At 39.4% G+C, this 22757-nt stretch overlaps 2 protein-coding genes across 3 annotated transcripts; one reads left to right on the forward strand and one right to left on the reverse strand.

Annotated features, from left to right (window-relative positions):
• On the reverse strand, nucleotides 1–8348 carry tmlhe (trimethyllysine hydroxylase, epsilon). 2 transcript variants are annotated; one of them, XM_071528178.1, is made up of 8 exons: nucleotides 7429–7533; nucleotides 5844–5958; nucleotides 5568–5744; nucleotides 3974–4253; nucleotides 3219–3338; nucleotides 1661–1897; nucleotides 1378–1516; nucleotides 1–656 (listed from the first exon to the last, which is right to left on the reverse strand). In XM_071528178.1, the coding sequence occupies exons 2-8, from the start codon at nucleotides 5899–5901 to the stop codon at nucleotides 525–527; spliced, it is 1143 nt and encodes a 380-aa protein (XP_071384279.1). In that variant the 5' UTR covers nucleotides 5902–5958; nucleotides 7429–7533; the 3' UTR covers nucleotides 1–524. The 2 variants fall into 2 exon arrangements, with proteins under 2 accessions (XP_071384279.1, XP_071384280.1); XM_071528179.1 differs by lacking the exons at nucleotides 5844–5958; nucleotides 7429–7533 and adding an exon at nucleotides 8282–8348.
• An 875-nt stretch (nucleotides 8349–9223) lies between these two features.
• Nucleotides 9224–20773, forward strand: mpp1 (MAGUK p55 scaffold protein 1). Its single transcript, XM_071528168.1, has 12 exons — nucleotides 9224–9605; nucleotides 15597–15725; nucleotides 15837–15915; nucleotides 16358–16443; nucleotides 16588–16656; nucleotides 18275–18471; nucleotides 18632–18735; nucleotides 18827–18907; nucleotides 19288–19368; nucleotides 19475–19677; nucleotides 19806–19880; nucleotides 19988–20773. The coding sequence occupies exons 1-12, from the start codon at nucleotides 9483–9485 to the stop codon at nucleotides 20162–20164; spliced, it is 1404 nt and encodes a 467-aa protein (XP_071384269.1). The 5' UTR covers nucleotides 9224–9482; the 3' UTR covers nucleotides 20165–20773.
• Nucleotides 20774–22757: the final 1984 nt, after the last annotated feature.

Consider the following 22757-nt stretch of genomic DNA (forward strand, 5'->3'; position numbering starts at 1 on the left):
ATTTGTGCTCATTAAGCTTTATTAAAAGTACCTGTTGCTTTCAACGTACCTACTGTTTCTTTTTTGTTATCTTTTTTTTTTTTACATATTTACATATTGTAATGATGTAGTGCATTTTTTTCATTTTAGCTTAATAATGCTGTTTAGACAAAAGCGCAAACAAAGAGTAAATTACAAATTGATTAATTAACGGGAGACAGTAACGTCTGACGTTGTCAAGGCAACACGTGATACCACAAAGTGCTGTCCCATTCCTCCTATACCATTTTCGAGCCCTCGTGACTTCTCGCACTCAGGCACTACAGCTGCGCACACAGGTGACGTCAATTATGTCTGTGAGGGCTCAGGGCTCAGTCGGTAGGGGGGACATTGGGATTGGGCCACAGTATGGAACAGGAGTAAAACTGGTTATTTGTCCTGAGTGAAGAGGATTCTTTGCCCAACTGGGTTGAAAGCTACAATACGGGTAGGTTAACCCCAGACATTATATAAAGGCACAGAGGTGAAGGGATGCTCATCGGGGATCAGGCCTGCAAACCCAAGGAGCGAGCTTTGCTGAGGACGTCGTCTCTGGTCAGGTAGCACCCGCACAGCTGCCTCAGGCCCGTGAAAGACTCTCTCCCGTGCATGACGCGCCAGTTGTCTATGAAAACCACCTCATGGAAACAGGAGAGAGGAGAATCCTTAGACAAATGTGCATTGACCCAGCAAACAGTATTGAGAGAGAAGTACATAAAGAATGATCTTTGAATGTAATTTTAAAAGACTTGAAATCATTTCTGCTGGCTTGCAAATAGGCTTGAACACTGGTGTGCAAGTTAAAGGTGTGGAATATAGTTATAAATGATTAATAAAAAAATAATAGTCAGGAGAGAGATGTACAGCAGTTTGTATGTTGGGTGTATTGTCTCTTGAACTGCATCATATTCTAATAGCTAATTGGTCGTCATGTGAAGAATCTGTTATGGATACAGCTGGTCAATTAATAATTCAAAAGGGGGGTGTCACTGAGTGTAAAAAGTCCCACAGGTGTTGTCTCAGACAGCCCTATCAATATCTATGAATATCAACAGGAAATCAAAGCTCAATTGTCTGTCTGATGTCATCAATATGTAAAGGCTGGAGCTGCTGTATGAATGTGTAGCTGATTTTGTGAATTAACAATACGTTTTTTAAAGTTTCTATGCAGCCTTATGCCCAGAAAAGTACCATGAATATTATGGATAAGTTACCTTTTGCATCTTTTCTGATTAGTTTTCAATTCTCTTGAAGCTTCAAATTGACATAAGATTTGGGACAAAGGCTTCTTTATGATTTTTGGCAATGAGATATATGAAATTCAGTGGTATTCCTTTTTAAGAAGCATTGATTTCTTACTTTCCCTGGTGTCAGTTTCACCCACAGCTCGTTCTCTGGCCGCCTCAGTTCATTGGTCAGCTCTCGATGAGCCGCATACCATCGCTGAACAACGTCGTGGGGGATTGTGTTTATCACTGAACGGTCATAGTTGTTGTATCTGTGGAAAAGATACATTCAAAGTAGCGACTTCTTGCAAAAATTTTTTCTTCTTAGACAAAAGGTCAACGTGCACAATGTGGCACGTTGTGGCACAGACACAAGATTAGATAACATGTCATTCAAAATCAAAATACTGTCATACCTGATCATGTAAACTTCATTGTTCCAAGGATACACGTTAAGCAAATGGCCGATTCCAATCATGTGGTTTCGGTGGCTGCCTGTGCTCTCAATGTACTCGTGTCTGATGGGCACCCGGGCCAGCAGCTCAAAGTTTTCAGGTGACTGCTGCCGTACTTTTTCTGCAGAATAGAATCCATCCACCAGCAGTGTCCTCCCTCCGGTCCCCTCATGCTTGAGGCAGTGGAAAACCTGCACTCTGCGGCAAAAATCAGTGGCATTGAGTTAATAAATGATGTGAAGTCAGTACAAATATAAATAAAATTAATTTAATGTAACTGCATGGTTAGATAGAAATACTGACAATAAAATGTGCATATTTCTTAGATGAATTTGTGAAAAGAATGAAAATGAAAGTACAGCAATATCATCTTTATCACACAGACACAAGAAATACTAACATCACTATAAAATATAGAATGCCAAGGAGTCCTACTCAGTATTACCTCATTTAACTTCAGACATCCAAATGGACACATATTATTCTTATGCCTTTTGACAATTCAATCTGATGACTGTGTCCAATACTTAAACTCAAATTAGAAAAGTGTTTGTAAAGCCCCCTAACTGATGTCACACTATTGCAAAGCTCACTTTATTTGATTTGCAACTGGAACTGATAAATGTAAAGGTTCAGGCAAACCTTATGTGACTTAAATCAGTTTTCATTGTCAAATGAGCAGCTCCATACCTTCGAATACCTTGGTTTAGAATCATATTTATTATGGCTGTACAAGGTCTGTATGTGTGCAGAAAAAGAGAAAACAAATAGTGTACTAGTGTTGGGATTTCTCTGAGGATACATTAAATGCATTTTGCCTGCAAATTACATGTATTTGTATTACATATTCTATTGTAGCCTGATATTTCACTGTATTTGAATAGAGATACATTTCCTCAAACATGACCTCCATTTTTGAGGGGTTTGGATAAAAGTTAACTTATGTGGCATATTCATGTAAAACAAGCCTCTTCTTTGTTATGACAGCTGAAGTGATAGCAGCGAAGCAGAGGCTTGCCCTTTATCTAGTCTTGTTGTTTCATGAAGGTAGGTCTATGTTTCACATTTTGTTAATCAGTTATTGAGCTTTTATTACGCCTGCTGCTGTTAATCAGTGATTGTGACATATGCCATTTAATATACTGTACAACAATACAGTAACACCTGAATAGCCACTTGTTTCTAGCACATTGTGCCATGTTCTATATGATCCTGTAATTGTTAAGTCTGTGCACTACTGAGAACATTTTCTAGTTGTATTATTTGCTATCTAATTTGTCAATGAAAAAACATATTGTATGTAGTAAGTATTAAATATAAGAATACATTGCCCTGGAATTGTCATAAAAATAATGACATTAATATCACTCTAGATGGCAATAATGCATTTTAAGTGTTTATTTCAACAATCTTCATCTTTTCAAATTTTTTATGGCTACCAACATACATTTAGACTCAAACAAAATGTCAACATGATCATTCATAACCACCTGAGTATAAATATTGTCCCCATACTAACCCACATGGTTCCTGAAAGTAAGATGTGTCTGTGTGGCGGTCCAGGGCCAGACTGGTGTAGGCGGTGTCTCCTCTGGATAAATCTGAAGTGAAGCACCACATTCTCCCAAACATCGTCTCTCTGGTGGGCGGAGAGTAACACACAAAACACAAAGTTGATTAGCAGCGCCAACAGCAGATGTCAAGAAAGACATGAAGACATGAAGAAAGCAGTGGCACATGTTGAACAGTAGGCCTTAATCATTTTTTGTTCAACAATTGAGTAACACATGGCAATGTTTTGGCCCGTCATTTGACAATCATTTGTCCAAAAAAGTGGTTATAAGTAAACATTCACACAGTTTGTGCCGCATTTTTTACAACACGCTGCTTCCTCATTGCTTTCCACAGACAAATATGTTGTTTTGTTTTTTTTTCCTTTTTTGCGTAATCATCACCTACCAAGTCTTTCATGAACACGTAACAAAAACAGCTCTCTCTAGTTTACTTCCCTGAAGCATTTCACATTTGACTTCGAAAACAGAATGAAAAATTGGGCAGAGAAAAACAAAATGACCCTTCAACTCTTCAGGTTAGGATACAAAATTCTACAAGCCGAGTCAACGTTTATTAACTTAAAACTGAGTATATTTAGCGTCTGAAAGAATAAAGCTTAAAGGTAAAGGTAAAAAATATCTCAAATAATTGATCATTACTTCAGACAAACTGAGCAGTTCCCCAACTTTGACATAGGCCAAACAAAGCAGGACTCAATACCTGATGAGGCTGACCCTTTGGGTAACTGCCTCTGTGGCCTCAACAGTGGCTGGGACGTCCTCGACAAAAGCGACCCCATAGAGCAGATAGTTCTGAAGAAACGTCTTCAGTTCATCCTCACAGCTCATGAACTTGTCCCATTTGGCAGAGGGTGTGTTTGAATTCATGTAGATGTCAGAGTTCCACAGGGAGCGTGGCTGTACGGTGCTGTGCTTCCTTCCTTCATAGCTGTTCTCCGCCAGCCAGCTCAGGTCGTATTTTGATTCATGACCATCAGGCCCTGGGATACAAAAATGAGAAATATTGTAAAAGAGATGGAAGGAATGAGAAGTGCTTTTCATACTGTGCTTGATTAAGACTTTATTAACAAATAAATTGAGACTTTTGACACAAGTCCCATGTCAATCCTTACCAGGTGCCTGAACCACCTCAACTGGCTTCTCTCAATGTGGAGGAGCAGCGGCTCGACTCTGCAGAGAAACCTAACTTACTAATTTACTAATTGACTTATTTAACTATCATTTTAACTTATTTAACTTTATAATTGTTTTTTATTAATGTATGCTTTAAATAGTCAATAATAAATAATCACAGAACTGGTCCATAATTATTAGGGTGGCATGCAAAAACCCAACTTAAATGCACTCTTTAGTTTCTCTTCTGTACTTTGCATGCCTCAAAAAATTTTCAAATGTTAATGTATAGCCTAAAGTTGTGATGGAAGTCCTATTTTTTTATACTTGGGCAACTCACCTCCCTTGCTGCAGGGGAATCATTTAAATGGTGCAATATATTTAAATAATATTTATCATTTAATTATTTGAATAATTTCATTATAAAAAGTTTTGTAAATTTGTTTATTACTGATTCATTATTGTGTAGCCTTTTATTTATTTCTGAAACATCCCTCCACATACTCTGAGGTATATGTGAAATATAGTTTTGCAACATAAAAACCAAGTTGTTGACATTATAAAAACACTTTGACAAAGTTTGTTTTTAAGGCGCTCCCCAGCATCAGTGAACCCACCCATCACCTTCCAAGAGTGTACAGCAGGGTTGGGCTCAATTCATGAATTAACTCATCAATTCCAATTCAACTGAGGAACTGGAATTGGAAATTGGAAAAAACCTTCAGGAAACAGAATTGGAATTTCAGGAAGTTGAATTTAAGTCAATGAAATTCTGTGAAATTTGATGTTTTCTTTGTTTTTTCTTACCACATATCTGAGATTGCACGGTGTTATATATCATCAATACTGAAATCATAAAATGTTTAAGGGACCTTTCAGATGGTATTGGATGCATAACATGTAATCGTAATACGTTCATTATGACTGAATGTATTTGATTGATTATAATGTTTAGACAACCTCTCAGAAGTGGAATTTCATGGTATTCCATTCTGTTTCCTGTCATTCCAATTCAGTTCCAATTCTGCTTCCTTAGAGCTGGGTGACATTCCAATTCCAATTCCAGTTCCAGTTCCAGTTCCAGTTCCAACTCCAGGAACTGAATTGGACTTTACCATGCATTCTCAATTCAATTCATGAATGGCTTGGTGCACATGTAATCAAAATCATGAATGACTTACATGTGAGGAGGAGATGGCCATCGTCCACCTTAGTTTTGGCCGGACGAATGCGGAGGTCTACACTTGCTGTATCCAAGTTTCTCTGGTTTGTCTCGGCGTTGTAGCAGGAGGCAGCCCGACAGTGATCCCGAAGCCACACATAGTCCAGGCGCATCGACATGCCTCTATAGCTGAGCTCTAAATGCAGGGAGTAGGTGTAAAAGCCGAGCTATGCGTCTCACAAAATGTCATAAAGAACAACTATACAAACACGGTCGTCATTACAATTAAACTCACCGAGGCAATTTTCACGTAACTGGCAGGTTGTTGGATAGGTGGCGCTGCTGTAGTGCATCTTCTGTAAGTGTCTGCATTGTGTCCGGGTCTCTCCGAGTCCAGAGATCCAGTGAGCCTGTTTCAATGCAGGTCGCAGCTTTCCACTTAAACGGCGAAACACCCCGGGCATAAACATACTCTGTACGGGCAGTAACTTAACCCTGAACGTTAGAGTGAAAGCAACGTCACTTCGTGCAATTTGTAGAACTGAGTAGAACTTGCAAAAGGCTAGTAGATTCGTGTATCGCTTTACTCTGAAACCAGTCGCTTTTTTAGACTGCGTATCCTTTGATCTCATAAAGAATGGTCAAAAGTACAGATGATGTCCAATGTTAATTATTAAAGGACGTCAGCTACCCGGGTATGAGTTTCACTTTTCCAAAGAGCCTTTTAAAGAAAAGAGCTCCGACCAGCTAGCGGCAGCGCGCATGTTTTCGCGCATTGCATTCTGGGAGGGACGCACTATTTTCCATGCTACGAGGGTTCCGTTATTTTTTACGGTCTATGGTAAGACCTATGGAGGAACTACAATATAACACATAACTAGAATATAAAAATACACAATAAAAACAGTAGACTGTAAACGATTGTGAGGTTATGTAAACATTTTCTGCCACAATTCCAGCATAAAAAATGAAAGTATGGTAAAGAAATGGATCACTAACATTTTTTATGTATTTTTCCTCAAGAAGAACAAACTATTATAATGAATAAATATCAGCAATACAAAAAATATAACAGCAAAAAACTAAATAGGTTTAGCACTGCCTCATCATTGGTACAGTGGGCATACTTCCCACTGATATAATATTGTGTGGTCACACTGAGGCTGTGAAAATATTTTCTATTCACAAAGTCCACCTCATCTATGGGGTTATAGTTGCAATCTAATGCATTAATCACTCTCTGGAATCCTATGAAAGAATTTCAGTGCACTTAATATGCAACAGTAAATTAAATTCATTATTGATATATAGCCTATAGTCAAGTCAAATTATGTAAACTACCTGCTGTTAGAAGCCCTCTCTAATAGCCAGAGTGAGTGATTAAAAAATATATAAGGGTATACTATTGAAGTAACAGATAGTAAGAAGGGTTAGAGTCCGCAGAAGCCCTTTGCGTTCCCTGATGATTTATTGTATCAGAGATATAATAAATGTTTGTAGCTTCCCAGGCCATTTTCCCGCTTGAATGCAATATTTTTGTTCATACAGTATATCTGGTTTTATGAATGGCATTTTTGCAATAAAGCTTTAGGCTATTTAAAAAAGAGTCCACAGGATGCTCTAGGAGTGGTGATGCTGTTTTCCCAGGCTTCCCATTGGTATGGAGGCAGGCTTTTTGTACGTTTGGATCCAATAGCCTGAACAGCTGTGCAGCCTATGTTACCATGGTGACTTAGGCCTACCATAAAAGTGAGCCGGTCATGAGACTGAAAAGCTGCAGGGTTAAACCCAAAATTGGCTCGTAAAACCAAAGAACCCCGCTTAGTGAAACAGGCCCCGGACGGTGTTGAGGGGAATGGTGGTGGATGGCTGCTGCTTACCTGTCTGATGGCTCCCTCTGTAGTTCACACTGGGGACTAGCACCTCCCCTGCCCCATACCTGTTCACTAGGGTTAAGCTAGCCCTAATTCCCAGCTCCCCCTCTGTGACCTGGCACACTGAGAAGAGCCGCAAACGCTCTCTGGTGTGGGCAGCTGGGGGGAGGATTGGCCTGCCAGTCTGAATTAAACAACAGACTTATTAAAGATGCAGGAGACGGTCACACAGTGGGGGCATGTTCAACACAAGTTCACACAGTGCCATACTTTTGTAACTAAGATATAAAACATGACAGGAATAGCACACAGTGTGTTTGTGTCAGAATATGGCTTAAATACAAGACACAATATGTTAAATGATAATGTTGACTATAAACAAACTATATTTATTATTTGCATTTTTTTCATTTATTTGCACTGTCTCTATAGCTTTTTAGATTATTTACATTACCTTTATTTTATTTTAATACCTATTTTCTTTTATTACTTAGGCTACTTAGTTCTATAGCCTATGTGTCTGTAGGTTGGGCCTACTCAATAGTGAGTTTTTAGTGTCCTTATCATCGGTTACTTAATCACATTTTTTTTTTCAAATCTCCTGTGGTATCGCTCCAATTTTCCTTTAATATTTCTGTAGTGACTTATATTAATTTGTATAGTATCCTTATAGCCTATATATTCCTATTCAGAGGACAGTTCTCTCTCGTAAGGGGTGACACTAGCGCTTGTTTTTCAAAGTGGAGTGGTCTGCTACTGCATCCGGGAAACGCCATTTCTGAGGAGTACAGCTGTCTGATCATCTCTACTGAGATTCACCACTGAGTCTTTCAAATGGCAGAAGTAGCTATAAATTCACCTTTATCCTGCAGCTTGGGGCTACACCGCCAGTCGGGGCCTCTGTCGTGCTACATATTATCCTTCTTCCTCACCACTTGTAAGCTCTGTAATCTACGTCACGCTATTAGTAGTACAGTAAGCTCTGCTGAGAACGCTGCGGTAATGCTGCGTTCAGGCGCCGTCGGAAATATGGGACTACATGTTGAGCGTCCATGAACGGTTCAATTAAAGCGGCAAATAAGACGGAGAAAGTGGACATTTTCGACCCGAGTGACGTTTAGGGGCGGAGAGCATGGAAGCCGTTTCAACAGCTTATGGAAAAGATTCAAGATCAGATCAGACTTTATTTATATATTATGTATTTATTTATATCCCCATGAGGAAATTAGGTTGTTGCAGCAGCAATGATAGGATTTATCAGTGAAAAGGAAAATAGAATACAAACATACAAATAGAATATAAAATCAGCTATAAAAATGTTGAAATAATGAGAATGGAATGGATAAGAGCAATAAAATAGATTAGCAAGTATAGATTATTTTCTTATATGGATTTAGTTACAGTTTTGAAGAGTCTCGACTGCTTACTTAAATATGGTTTAATCGAAATTTAATGAAATATGTGTATAGTATATATTATTATAGATATTAAAATAAAGTATAAATGTAAGCATGTATAAACACATGGAACAGGAAAAGTGTCATATGTTCTGACTTGATATGTGCAGACTGCTGAAATATGCAGAAATCATGAAACATCATATATAAATACCTGATGCCCATTATTTTCCTCTTCATTCTGTTGCTGCAGCACAATGTAGCTCTGCACTGCTTTATCTCTAAAATAGAACAAACGCCACCGAAAACAACAACAACAACATTTTTTTTTGTTACAGGGTCCATTTTGTTACGACTTCCGTTCTGGGAAGTACGATCTTACGAGGAGGCCGTGAAGGCAGCACGAGCCTGCCCCTCCGAGCAGCAGCGGCAGTCGCGTGTTTACTTGCTTTGTCAGCGGTGTCCCCGCAGTAGATAGTGACCGGACCCCACCTGCTACTGATCAAAACCTTGGACTTTTATCCCGCTGCGGTGATTTATCACAGCGCCAGGACTCTTATCGTCGTCTCCTCCTTCAGCATTATCAGGCCGGCGGCCTCTGGCGGACCTTGAGCAGGGGCACATCGGGTTCACTCGTCTTTTTTTTTTTGCCAAGAGGGAAAGATGACGTTAAAATCCAATAAAAACGAACCCGCTGTCACACTGGAGTCGACCAACAGTGTCCGGACAGCCCTCTCCGATCTGTACCTGGAGCAGCTTCTCCAAAACAAACCAAAGTCTGAAAAGGTACGGTGTCGTTTTACCTTGTTTTTTTCCCCCCGAAATTTTTTGGTGTTTGCTTCCGGGGAAGCAGAGGGTAAGATTGCAGAGGGACACATGACTGTTGTTTGTTCTGTTCGTGCGACAAGATTTCTACAGGTAAAATGTTTTGTCATAATGTAGCTTGTAGCATTTTAATATGTTCATGTCTCAAACAAAGAATTGTGCACCGCATAGGTCTGCCGTGTCATGTCAAGTCCTGTAAACTCGGGTTGTGTGTTTCCCTTCAGGCAGCCGCCACCACTGCATTGCTCGGTATTGCTTGGTCAGCTTCAGTCTTGAGTAGAGTCCAGTAGACATGTCATTGGCAGATTCACTTCTGCATTTCCTCCCCCCCAAAAAAGAAAAAAAGATGCAGACATCTGTTGACTGATGGGGGGGAAAAGCAGGCCACATCACGTGCCTGGAGGCCCATGTTCCCAGCTTAAATCAAAAAATGTTGTTTCTATAAATAGTAAATGCCATACAGCCCTAGAAGTTGAAAATATATTGCACAATTCCTATAGTATCAGTGACAACATGTTTAATGCTAGCCTCAATTCTGATAAGAAAGTAATAATTTTCCAAAGTAACATCAGTACTTTTTGGGACATTTTCACTCGACTAAACAATCCATGATGGATTGTTGTGAAATAAATGCTGATATGAGACTTACAGATATCCAACTCACCACAGTGTTAGTTCTGCCTCAGCTGAAGGCTTAGTGTCACCAGGCCTCACTGTGGTGAAACAGAAGAGCCTGGGCAGATTTTTTACCACATCATATTGTGGTGTTATTTTAAGTATTGATGTATGACTTGTTTTCACTTTAAGGCCAGATCAGTATATTGTGGAATTAATTCCAAGTGTTTAGTGACTGTGATTGTAAGGAGCTCATTACAGTGTATGAGAAGTTATGTTTTAAAATAAAACATTAAGCCTTGTACATGTCTGTCTAATGAACTGGCTTCAAAGTAAGTGCTACTTTCTTATTCATTTACTATAAGGTAGGCTGTGATTGGGAGGGTGAAACCTAACCTTTCTTTCAGTCCATTCTTTCATCATATAAGCCATTCTGATTTTGCTAGGTAAGCTACACTGGACCTTTGTTGAGGATCCCCAGGCCCCACTTTGAAAGCCAACAGTATATAGCAATTTTATGTGCTAAACTATTTCTCTGAAACTGATAAGTCAGCAGTGAGCAACTGTGGGAAATGGAGAAGGGAGGCCTTGTGAGGAAACTCCTTTTCTGACATCAGCAATTTGCAGTTCAGTAACCTTGAGCTACAGTCTTGCCAAACTGTTCCTCCTCAAGTCGATGCAGATCTGAGAAATCAGTGTCGTAAGTGAGGTGGCCTGGTCCAGTGCCTCACAGGGAATAGAGAGCGGAGAATGCTGGTCTTTCACTTTGTGTGTGTGTGTGTGTGTGTGTGTGTGTGTGTGTGTGTGCTGTTGGTGCACATACTTCTGATTGTGGTGTAGGAGTGTGTATGTTAGAGGAGCTAATCTGTCTTGGATGATTTGTTTTTTTCGTCTTGAGCTTGGTCTTGACAATAAACAAAATGAATAGGCCCATTCTTCTGATGGATGTTTTTGTTTCCCCTGTAAGTCTGACTGTGCATGTGTGCCATTTTAGTGTGCAGGCTGAGTGTTGCGCTGCTTCACACTGAGTTATGCTCCTCTGGAGAATATACCCCAAATAATTCAGGCTAAAGAACTGTACACTGCTGTAAATAGTCAGCCATGCCTGTGTGTGTTTCCCTCCCTATAGCAGTTCAACTAAAGGATGACTATGTGATTTATATGTTTTTTCAGCAGTGTCTCATCCTTCTCATGACCTCAGCCTCAATTAAAAAAAAAAAACACTCCCAACATTAAGAGCATCCCAGAAAGTGAAGGTAAATCAGGCTGCTGGCAGATGAGGCCTGGCATGAGATTGAGGGTTCGCCGTCTTATCTCACTGTCAAAGCTCCTTGGAGGCGGGACGCCTTACACAACGCTAGCAACATTGTCAGCCCTTTAAACTACTTAATTAAAGTCGATACAAATACTTACTCAAAGTTGGGAGGTGCATGTGCAAAAAGCATTATAGTTGTTTAACAGTTCATCTGATAAGGCCTAAAGTTAAATCCTACTGTCTTTACATTACCCGCACAGTAATTTGATGAAGGGAGGGTCTCCTTTTGTGTCCCTTCAAGGTTCTGGTAGATCAATAATTCTTTGTCTGTTGGCAGGAGATCGACCCTAAACCTTAGGGGGGGGAAATGGATTAATAATTAATATTTCTAGGCTGCATGTACAGATCAATCTTATCTAGAGAGGAAGAGAGGATAAGAAAGGGACAGCATTATAATGTAATCAATAAGATTACAACGTGATAGGTTACACTATATTTACAGCCAAAGATAGAACAATACATGTATAGATTTTCTTTTTTTACAGTGTATTTATTTTTATCCAGAGATACTACTTGGCATTCTGAAATGTATTGATCACATGCTGCTTGATCAAACCCTAAATTTGACTTGCTGTTTATCCTGTTTTTCCCACAACTAAAATCTATAACGGAGCTTCTGAAAGGGCTTCATGGCTTCATACAGTAACAGAGTTTGACTGTTTTCATTGGTCAGCATTTATAACATCAGGAAACCATGTTTGAAAGACAATGGCCACCCAAAGCCGCCCAAACTGCCTGTAAGACATTTTCTTTTGCCCACCTTAATAATCATGTGTTTATCTCTTCACACTCTGTTAAAGTGAGTGGAGAGGAACCGGGAAGCCACAGAGGAACACGCTTTTCTGCTGAGACACAAAGGGAGGGCCGGCCAGGGTCTTCCTCTATTCAACGACTTGTTCTGACACGCTATGAGGCTGTTTTTCCCAGATAGCACCTCAAACTACGCAGCACTCTCCCAACGTCTGAAACTGACAAAGGCTGTCGTGAGAATGAGATCAGTTTAATCAAAATACCTTTTAGTGCTAATCCAAACAAGATGGGGGATTTTACCTTAGGGGTGATGTAATCTCTCTGTTAGACTGATTGAGTGGGCTGCAGCTTGTTTACTGTAAAGATTTTGAGCTAGTATACAGTCTTGTGTGTGGGCTTTTGTAGGCCATCTTGCAAGTCTATTTAATGGAAATACACTTGATCAGCAGATATTACTGTTGAAATTTGCCCTTTAATCACTTTGTTAAAGCATACAACACCAAACCAAGTGCTTTGTCGTTTCTGCAGATCTAACCAACTTGTAGGCAGGAGATATAGTCTGTTGCGTATGTTTGAAATATGCCAACATGACATCTTCTTCAGCTGGCCTCAGCTGTTTTTGCGCTACAACAGATATTCATTATCCCAGTGATACTAATTGACCTTCAGACTTAACCTTAGTCAGTTTCCTTTAACCATGTGACTTCCTCATCAGTCCTGAAGGTCAGCACTTTGCTGAGGGGAAGAAAGCATAAATCCACTTTTCACAACCCACTGGTTCGCTCTGTATGCTGAGGAAATCAGGTTTATAATGCTTACAGGGGAACATCCCTCAATTAAAGGATTTTGTTATTCTTAGGGACTAAAATGGGCAACTCGCCTACTTTAGAAACATGATAAATGTTACTGGGAGATCAACCAGGGGGATTTTCAGGGGATGATGGTACATTTTCAGGTACTTTCACACACTTTTGTGCTTCACCACTAAGTAATTTAGTCATGAAAACACAAACATTATGTGAGTCTAGAAAATCAGTCTCCCGTTCGCTGTCTTTGGAGCAACTTCAGACAGATGAAAACAAAGTTTGACTCTGCTCTGTGGTTTGGAGAGAGAGTTCACAGACTTTGATTGGACTGCTGTAGATAGGAACAGCATGTAAGAAATCTTTGAATTTCAAAGGAGACGGAGCTCAGCGTGTGGTGTCTTAAGATAGAAGTGCTGTTTTCTCTGCAGCAAGATTATGACGCAGAGGATGTAATGTCATCAGCAGGGACCCCATCCAAACAGTCCCACTTGGTACAGTCCCAAGATATGACAGAGTCTATTTCGTCTAGCTCGTGGCTGGTAAATAACTGTATCATGTTGCACAGCAAAACAACTTGTTGACTTTCATGACTCCTTCATTTAGTCATCTCTTGACTCACCACCACTAACAAATATATATTTTTTGCTCAGTAAACTCCCCTCTCCAACTCCTGAAGTGGTCTAAATGAATCTACTCTCCACCACAATTATTGCCTACAATTAACCAAATGATGACTAAGCACATTGGTTTTCCAAATATGTTACTAGGGAAGGTTACTTTCTCCAGAAGTCAGAAGTACATGTGTGGTGGCTAATGTGAAGGGAGTCACAATAATGTGCACATGCCAACTATAGTGAAAGACAATTATCTCACCAAAAAAACCCCACCTCCCAAGCAAACAAACAAATCCCAAAGATTTGCTAAAATTTCCATAAAGAATCATAGAAAATAAAACAATTACTGCCTGCAGTTAAACAAGTGAGACTACATGAGAGGAGGAGGAGGACGATGATGATCTTTATTGGTTTATTGTAGTGCTGATGCTGGAAAACAGATAATGTATTTTTGTGCTGAGGCAGTTGTGCTGATATTGTATAGTCATGCTGAAGGATTGTGCTGATGCAGATAATCATGTCTCTGATGTCAGCAGTGAGCTTTTATTTTTTAATACTTTTTGATGTTGTGTATTTATTGTTCCATATTTTATGTGAGAGGTAGCTATCCCAGTTAAGTCCTAATCCAGTTGTTTGGAGTTTGCTATCTTTAGCAAATTCTGGGCAGCTTGCCAGACTGGTCTTGTGCTGTGTTCAACCTGTGAGGTTGTTTGCTTGTGATCTGACAAGCTGGACAGATACTGTATATTGCTATTGTTTGACTCTCTTGCCCTAATGATTTCAGAGAATATTGCAAAGTTTGTATCTTCCCAGTGATTCCTAAAACTCACAACAGCTATTTGTCTTAGAAAAAAAAGAAATAGAAAAAGTTAAAAATGAAAGTTGATTAAATGCAAGTCACATGCGATAATAGAAACACAATGATACCACTTATCTACTTACATACATTTTTCATTTATGAAAGAAATGTAAATGCATTTATCCATTTAGAATGAAAATCCACTACAAAACTGAAATCACATTACACGCCTCTGACTGGGCAGCATTGTCCTGATTTGTCAAAGGAATTCTTTCTGTTAAAGCTAGAGAAATGTAAGACTCTTAATCTGTGGATGTCGGAGACTCTTCTCTGAACTGCTCCACTGACAGTGACCTGGAAACCAACTTTGTTGACATTATGGCAGTACCATGGAAATTTTCTGGAGAGACGGATTTCCTGCTTTTGAACTCTTCATTTGGGTTCATTTGGGTGTAAAAGCACAAACAGTGTATGAATCCACAAAGTCGGCCTCCTGGTAATCGGAAATGGAGCCGGCCCAGAAAACGTCTCCTGGTTACATCACATCGCATGTGTTGGTTCTTTGGTTTCTAGATTGAACTGCAGAAGATCATTGAAATGAGGCGATCATTTGCAATATTTGCTGAGAAGAATTTGTTTCCTTACATCAATGCTGTTCTTTGAATGTGGTCCCCCAATGAGAGTGGTGGTATCCATGACCACATGAACCGGGTGGAGCAGATCACTGGACATGGTTAATGAGGTGTTATAACATTGGGTTAATTTTCAACCTTGAACATATGTTGAAACTGCAAATGAAACATAGCTGTTGGCACACATTAGCGAAAAGCTTTTGCTGCAGTTAGTGGAAGTACCAATATGATAATAATCTGATCTGTCTGCGTTATCTGACTGTGCTCCATTGGAACAGTGTTTTTACAATTATTTGCAGATCATATTGTAAGAACAATATGATTTTTTGTTTTTTTTTGTTCCTCTTTGAGCAAAACTGGTTTGTTTTGTGGGAAACAAAATAGTATATAATAATATTTATATATATATTTTTTTTTACAGGCGGCTATGCAAACCTATGAGAATAAGGGAGCTGAAGTGTACACCAATGGGAGTGCGGGCCACATGAACGGCGCAGAGTTGACCAAGATGAGAGAAGTAGAGTTTGAAAAAAATCCCTCAGAGCCAATGGTACGTCTTTCTCTCTCCACACACACAGACATGCACAGTTTTAATATTGTCAGTATTGTGCAGATTTGTGTTCCCAATTTCCTCCTTAATGACTGTGGTCTATGTTTGTAGGGGGTGACTCTGAAACTGAACGACAAGCAAAGGTGCACTGTGGCCAGAATATTACATGGGGGCATGATCCACAGACAAGGTAAGGAATCTAAGCACAAAAACGTCTTGAGTGTCATCGGGGCATTGCCATCCTGTAACCAAAAGGTCATAGGTTCGATCCCAGCTACAGCAAGTGTTTTCAGCAGCAGCCATGTGGCCCTTGAGCAGGACACTGCAAAATGCATAGAATACAATAGAATACAATGTAATGCAATCAACAGCCAATTTACATATCTGAGGCCACCAGCCAGTGGCCTTTTTTTCCTTTTAACTCTTTAGAGGTGAATCAAAGGCAAAAAAAGCCTTAAAAAGCAAGTTTTAAGGCTTTTGTTTGCCTTTGATTTATCTCTCAGGAGAATTGCTGCTACCTCAATAGCTATTAATACTAAGTACACTAATAATATCAGTATAGAAATTGAACTGGAACAAACAAGGCCCTGTTTGGTGTTACTAGACCTTTTCTGGTTTCTGCTTCTCTCCAGGTTCCTTACATGAAGGGGATGAAATAGCTGAAATCAATGGGAAAAGTGTGACCAACCAATCTGTTGACCAGCTACAAAAGATCCTGGTAAGTTAGTACCCTATATCTTGACTTTTTCTTAAAAAACAACAATGTGTTGTGGTCAACACAGTCAACAAAACTATTTTTTAATGAAATAAAAAATAATATATGGATAAATATGAGTAAAATGATTGTCATCTTCACATGCAGAAAGAAACTAATGGAGTAGTCACTATGAAGATCATTCCCAACCTGCAGAGTCGCTCCCGGGCCTGTGAGGTAAACACATGACCGACAGAGTATGCACTTCCTCATCATAGTGGAGTCTTGTGGTGCCTTTTTGTATCGATATGATTATTCTGTTCTCTTTTTTTCTAATCTTTGTTTTTTTTTTCCTTTTCTTTGTTCTTTCCAAACTCAAGTTCATTTGCATGAATAATCCAAGAACTTGATCTTTCCATTCAGACCTAATAATCTCTTCTAATTGGTATATATTTTGTTGAAAGATGAGTTTGACGGTATGACCGTTTTGCCTCTGTGACAAGTTTTCAAAGTAATCCGCTGTTCCTTGATTGAATGGCACTTCTCTCTACCAATCCTTCCTTCTGCAAACATCTGTTCAAAGGATTTTGTTCTTTATCAGGTGAATCTTCCATAAGTCAATGAAAGACGCAGGTGACTATCAAATTAGTTTCCTCTAGTGGTCCGATTTAAAGATCATCACTCACATTAGCTTTGCTAAATTGACTTGAAACACTTTGCTAGTGTGTTTCATTCTGCCATCTGCTGGCCACAATATATTATTTTCTCCAGCAGCCATTTATATGGTTTTCTGTGGCATATGAACAAAAAAAAAAAAAAGTTCACGTTTCAGATTTGATTTGGACATTTTATTGTTTACAGTGTATTAAATATAAATTAAATGAATGTGTTAATTAAATGACTACATGGAAAACATTTTTAATCTTGTTTTATTCAGTGATCTTACAACCTTATACAGTTTATCAATAATATATAATACAGTTAAGCAGTAATTGCTGTCTTTGGTGTGGTCAGTGATGGCAGTCTAATTTGAAGCTTATAGTCCATTATGAAGTAGTTAGAAAGCTTTTAATCCCATTATGTTCAAAGAGCATCATTTTTGGCGACCCAAACCCCTCCACTGGGTGAACTTATACCACTGGAGTGACTTGGGGAAACCACAAATGCCCATGAATTGATCACTAACCAATGTGATAATCTACCCTGAGAAGAATTTACATATGTTATTCCTATGATCTTAGACAATTTAGTCAAAGTATGTACATGACCTCACACACACAGACACACAGACACACACACACACACACACACACACACACACACACACACACACACACACACAACATGGAAAACACTGGGAGAGTTGAGATTCTGATCTGCCACGTCAACAAACAATACTGCCTGGAGCTGCTGAACTGACGGTTAATAAGACACCGACTTTGTGGACATGTGGGACAGTACCTAGGGTTGATTTTCCAGAGATCTTTTACATTCTCTGTTTCAGAACAGAAATTAACCTCATTTGGGTTAAAAACCTTGTTGAGACAAGTTGAGAACAGATCAGCTCCAGAAAGTGGATTGATGACGTGACAGATTTGAGGCCCCAATCCAGATTTCTATTTCCTTGAGTATGTCATTTATGTTAGCATTTGCTGATGGAAATGTACTCATAACTTTTAGCTCCCGCCATAACAATATAGGTGTGATTTGTTTTGCCTACAAAAACTACAAATGTAAGCAAACTGTTAAATTACAATGAAGACTCATTTAGCTGCCATATACATGTGTTAGTTCATTGCTAACATGGGGATTTATGTGACTCTCCTCTTGGCTGCCATGTGCTCTTCACCTGCAGATGTACATGAGGGCCCAGTTTGACTACGACCCTGCCAAGGATGACCTCATCCCATGCAAAGAGGCTGGCATGAAGTTTCAAACCGGCGACATCATCCAGATCATCAACAAGCAGGATCCTAACTGGTGGCAAGGCAGAGTGGAAAGTTGTGCTGCTGACTTCGCTGGACTCATACCATCCCCAGAGCTCCAAGAATGGTACGCCGCTCAGTCATACTGTGTCTGATGCTTAGCTCCTGCTTTATAAGCTTGTGCTTACTATGAAATACCAGCAATGTTTGATTTGGATGATATTAAGTGTCAGATGGACTTAGACGAACTGGGCCCAGCTCAACCGAACCCCCTGTTTCCCCTGCAGGAGATTGGCAAGTAAAAGCAAAGCCAAAGAGGGCCATCAATCCTGCAGCCCCTTTGGAAAGAAGAAGAAGTGCAAAGACAAGTACCTGGCCAAACACAGCTCTAGTGAGTATATTACTGTAATTGTGTTTACCTACACTTTTTCTCAAGTGTATTCTCATATGGGTTTCTGTAAAACAAACTCTCCCTTTGGCAGTTTTCGACCAGCTGGATGTGATTTCTTATGAGGAGGTTGTCCGGCTCCCCGCCTTCAACAGAAAAACACTGGTGCTTATTGGTAAGCTCCCTAGCCTGTTAGTTACCTTATTTATCAGTAGGATCATGTTCATGTTCTTGATGAATTTGACTATTTAGTAGAAAATAGTTTTTTTTTTAAATACAGATGTATTTTATTCCAATGTTCCCAAACCATACAAATAAACAGAATTCTTTTACAGCCTCAAAATACATCTGAATCTTGTGTTTAGCTGTAACAGACAGTCAGTCTTTGTATGAAAATGTCAGAGAATTAGTTTGAGACTGGAAAAAAATGAAAGCTAGAGTGGTTCAACAGATGGTGCTTCACTGCAACCAAAGGTTCAGATTTTAAGCCCTATGTGAGCAGATTTAATTCAAATGTCATTTATTGTATTATTTCTTAAATTTTGCCTCACTTAGGTGCCCCTGGTGTAGGAAGGAGCCATATCAAAAATGCATTGCTGACCAAATACCCTGAGAAATTTGCCTACCCTGCACCACGTAAGTAGATTCATCATCTTCATCTTTACTAATTATAGAAAGCAGCAAAATTTGCTGAATTGTCCAGTCTTAAGCTTGAGCTACGTATACCTCTGTCTCTACACAGACACCACCAGGCCCCAGCGTAAGGATGAAGAGAACGGACAGGACTACTATTTCATCTCCAACGAAGCCATGACCAAGTGCATCTCTGGGAACGAGCTGCTGGAATATGGCAGCTTCCAGGGAAGCATGTTCGGCACCAAAATTGAGACCATCCAGAAGATCCATGAGCAAGGCAAAATTGCTTTGCTGGATATAGAACCACAGGTTGGCATCCGCAGTTTCTTTTGCAAACATACATCATCAGATTAAAACTAGATCCCTCTTCAAGCTGTTTGTTTCAGTCTAGTGTGCCTCCCCAATCTAACATAAAATCTTCCAACTTTTTAATGCAGACCTTGAAACTCTTGAGAACTGCTGATTTTGCACCTCTCGTGGTGTTCATCGCGCCCACCAACACAGCTGCCCAGGTGCTTATTCATTCATTTTCTGAATATACTTAAGCAGTAAGCATTAATCTCCAAAACGGCAAACTTCATCAGCACAACAACTAATTAATTTGTGTCTTGTCTCTTAGACGGAATCCCTGCAGATGATCCAGAAGGAGTCCGATGCCATTCTCACCACATATAGACACTTCTTTGACGTGACTCTTGTCAACAACGACGTCGATGAGAGTGTGAAAGGAGTGGAAGAGGCCATCGAGCGTGCCACCTCCACCCCACAGTGGGTGCCTGTGTCATGGGTGTACTGACAGTCGTCTGGCCCTGACGTAATACCTTTATTGTTTGATGAAAAGTAGTGCAATATCACTCCTTACACCAGACCTCTGAGTTAGTGATGTCCCAGGTGTGTTTGGGTTTACTGTCAGTTCATGTAATTGTCACTGAGATGTTTTGCACAAATGCATTAAAAAAAAAAGCAATAGTTTATTTCAAATTCTTGAGAACCTCACCAGGGGATGTTTTACTTCGTTGTTAAGACGTTTATGCTTCAGGCTTTTTAGTGGCTGAGCGATACTTTGGGTGCCACACACCTTTTTGTGATTGTTGGAACGTGAGCAAATGCAAAATAGGACCACAACTGTGAATGAAATCCCCACTCTTAACTGACAGGATTTCATTATGTATAACCTTGACTCTGGATTCAATGTTTGTTTTCTATAATGATGAGATTGTGTTATGAAATTGAGATTCTGCGTGTTGGTTGGTGGTATGTGAAAATACAGAGAACGGTAATGTCTATTACACAAAACTTTTCAGTCAATCATTGACAACCTCAGTTGTCTCAACTCATCAAAATTGCATACCTCATGGGATACTGTAAAGGCACTTTTAAACAAAATAAAAATTCCCCTGCTCTGTTGCAACTGCTTCTTTGACTGTTATTCGTATGGCAACGTTATCTCCAGAGGCCTGGAGGAGAAATGTCATTTTACCGCAGGCCCTTGTTGAGCAAATGGAAGAGTGTTGCTCAGGCTCCCCTGTATCTCCACACTGCATACATACCTTTATCAAGCCTCCTTCCATTAGATCCACATGGGAGAGAGCAACACATAACAATGATCCTAGTTGAGCAAATCTGAGTGACTTCATTGAATAGAGAAGTGGCAGATTTGGATGTGGGCAACTGGAATTCGAACCCACTGTTTTTATAATTAAGTATTGTATGAAACCAAGACATACATTTTCTAAATGCTTTGTCTTTTGCAGTGCAAAATTGGCAGTATGTGGACATTTTGCCCAATTTATTATTTCCTTTATTTTATCTTAGCTGTTTATATGGCTCCAATTCATCATGTGGATGAATTGGAGTGGAATTTGAGTGAGTGGAATTTTTATATTATTCAAATCTCTGCAGGGTTTCCTTTTGTTTCTTGTCGTCCTCTGTTAAGAATCAAGACTAGCGGCCATTTGTTTAGGATCATTTCCCATTAATGATTGAAGTCAGAATCAACATCAACTTAATCTTTCAGAGGAAGTCATGGCTCAAGGCCTCCATCATTAATAGATCAAGACTCATGTCTGAACTGTGCACTACTAGCAGCACATCCTCCACGTTAATATTCTGTCCCTCATCCTTAGTGTGGGAGAAATAGCTGCAGGCCATACATGACAATGAATTGGTCCACAACTTCCACAGCTGTGTAGAATTTCCTGGCTGTATATTGGTTCACCTGGTGAGATCAAGATGCATCATCTCAACTGAAACATATTTTTTGTGTGTTAACTCCATCAAACCGAAAGACTACAAGTCTCATATGCATCACCATCATATCATGGTAGATTTTAATATGCATACAAATGTCATTGATGTTAGACAAACATAAAATCTTTTTATATATGTATGAGTTAGCTGTAATTATTATGCATTTGAAAGTGGAAAATAAGTTAATGGAGGACATTGCAAAAATCACATGGATGTCAGTAATAAATAATAATACTATAAACTGGTCAATTTGTCATATGACCAACACACATAAACAAGTTAATTGTGCATGTGTGCTTGTTGAGGTGGAAAAAGACTTCTGACTAACAAAACATATTGTTTGTGTAGTCATTTTAAAAATCAATGACACACATTAAATAAAAAAGGTAAAACAAAAGCCAAGGAAATCAGAAACACAAAAAAAGAAAAAAGCTGAACATTTTGCATTGAAGTTAAATATCATCTCCAAGGAACCTGAGGACATTCAAGATGAGGAAAAAAAAAGGTCAACAGCATGGCATTGTATGTACATATTGTACTAGTATCCACAATATTAATTCACAAAATGAAAAAAAAATCTCATTTCACTTTAAACTTAATTCAGTGTGCCACCTTTTACACAGTGACATCATAGAATGTGCAACGATAGTTACAATCAACTCTTAGGAATGACAAACTGCAGACAAGACAAACTCAAGGATCATACTTCTCTTCTCTTGATCTGTGTGTGAAGGCCAGCCGTACAACTGTGTATCCTCCACAGTATCATCCAGGTCCTGACAATGAGAAGAACAGGAAGGAGAACAGCAACACAACAGCTACCAGAGAGTGTGACAGGGAGTTACAATGCCCCCACAGAGGTGATCAAACGTCCCTCTTCACTAAAGAGGGTGTTGTCCCATGGCACCATCATGTGGTGTAGTCTGCACTCTAGTCTGCACAACCAGAGCCACCCACATGTATCTGTCATCTCATAAACATATGCATTGCTGTAAAAAAAAAAACACAGGTTCCCATCTGAGTTCCTGCATTTTTTTTTTTTTTTGACAGTGAAGGTTATCAAACCTTCAACCGAAATCTATTAAGGGAACCCTGAGTGAACACACTACACAAATTTGGATACTTATTTATCTAACTAA

This window comes from Centroberyx affinis, unplaced genomic scaffold (genome assembly GCF_046629955.1).
Source record: "Centroberyx affinis isolate AG114_WGS23_722 - 3 ecotype Tasmania unplaced genomic scaffold, CSIRO-AGI_Caff_v1 ptg001629l_1, whole genome shotgun sequence".
In the NCBI taxonomy this organism is placed as follows: domain Eukaryota; kingdom Metazoa; phylum Chordata; class Actinopteri; order Beryciformes; family Berycidae; genus Centroberyx; species Centroberyx affinis.

What these genes read in the sequence shown, in the direction of transcription:
- tmlhe (XM_071528178.1), bottom strand. Translation starts at nt 5,901, where the DNA reads ATGCACTACAGCAGCGCCACCTATCCAACAACCTGCCAGTTACGTGAA. An exon ending in CAAAGGGTCAGCCTCATCAG is followed by an intron (nt 3,339 to 3,973) that starts GTATTGAGTCCT and finishes TCCGCCCACCAG; the next exon opens with AGAGACGATGTTTGGGAGAA. An exon ending in TACTTTCAGGAACCATGTGG is followed by an intron (nt 1,898 to 3,218) that starts GTTAGTATGGGG and finishes TTTTTGCCGCAG; the next exon opens with AGTGCAGGTTTTCCACTGCC.
- mpp1 (XM_071528168.1), top strand. Translation starts at nt 9,483, where the DNA reads ATGACGTTAAAATCCAATAAAAACGAACCCGCTGTCACACTGGAGTCG. An exon ending in ACCAGCTACAAAAGATCCTG is followed by an intron (nt 16,444 to 16,587) that starts GTAAGTTAGTAC and finishes CTTCACATGCAG; the next exon opens with AAAGAAACTAATGGAGTAGT. An exon ending in ATTTGCCTACCCTGCACCAC is followed by an intron (nt 19,369 to 19,474) that starts GTAAGTAGATTC and finishes GTCTCTACACAG; the next exon opens with ACACCACCAGGCCCCAGCGT.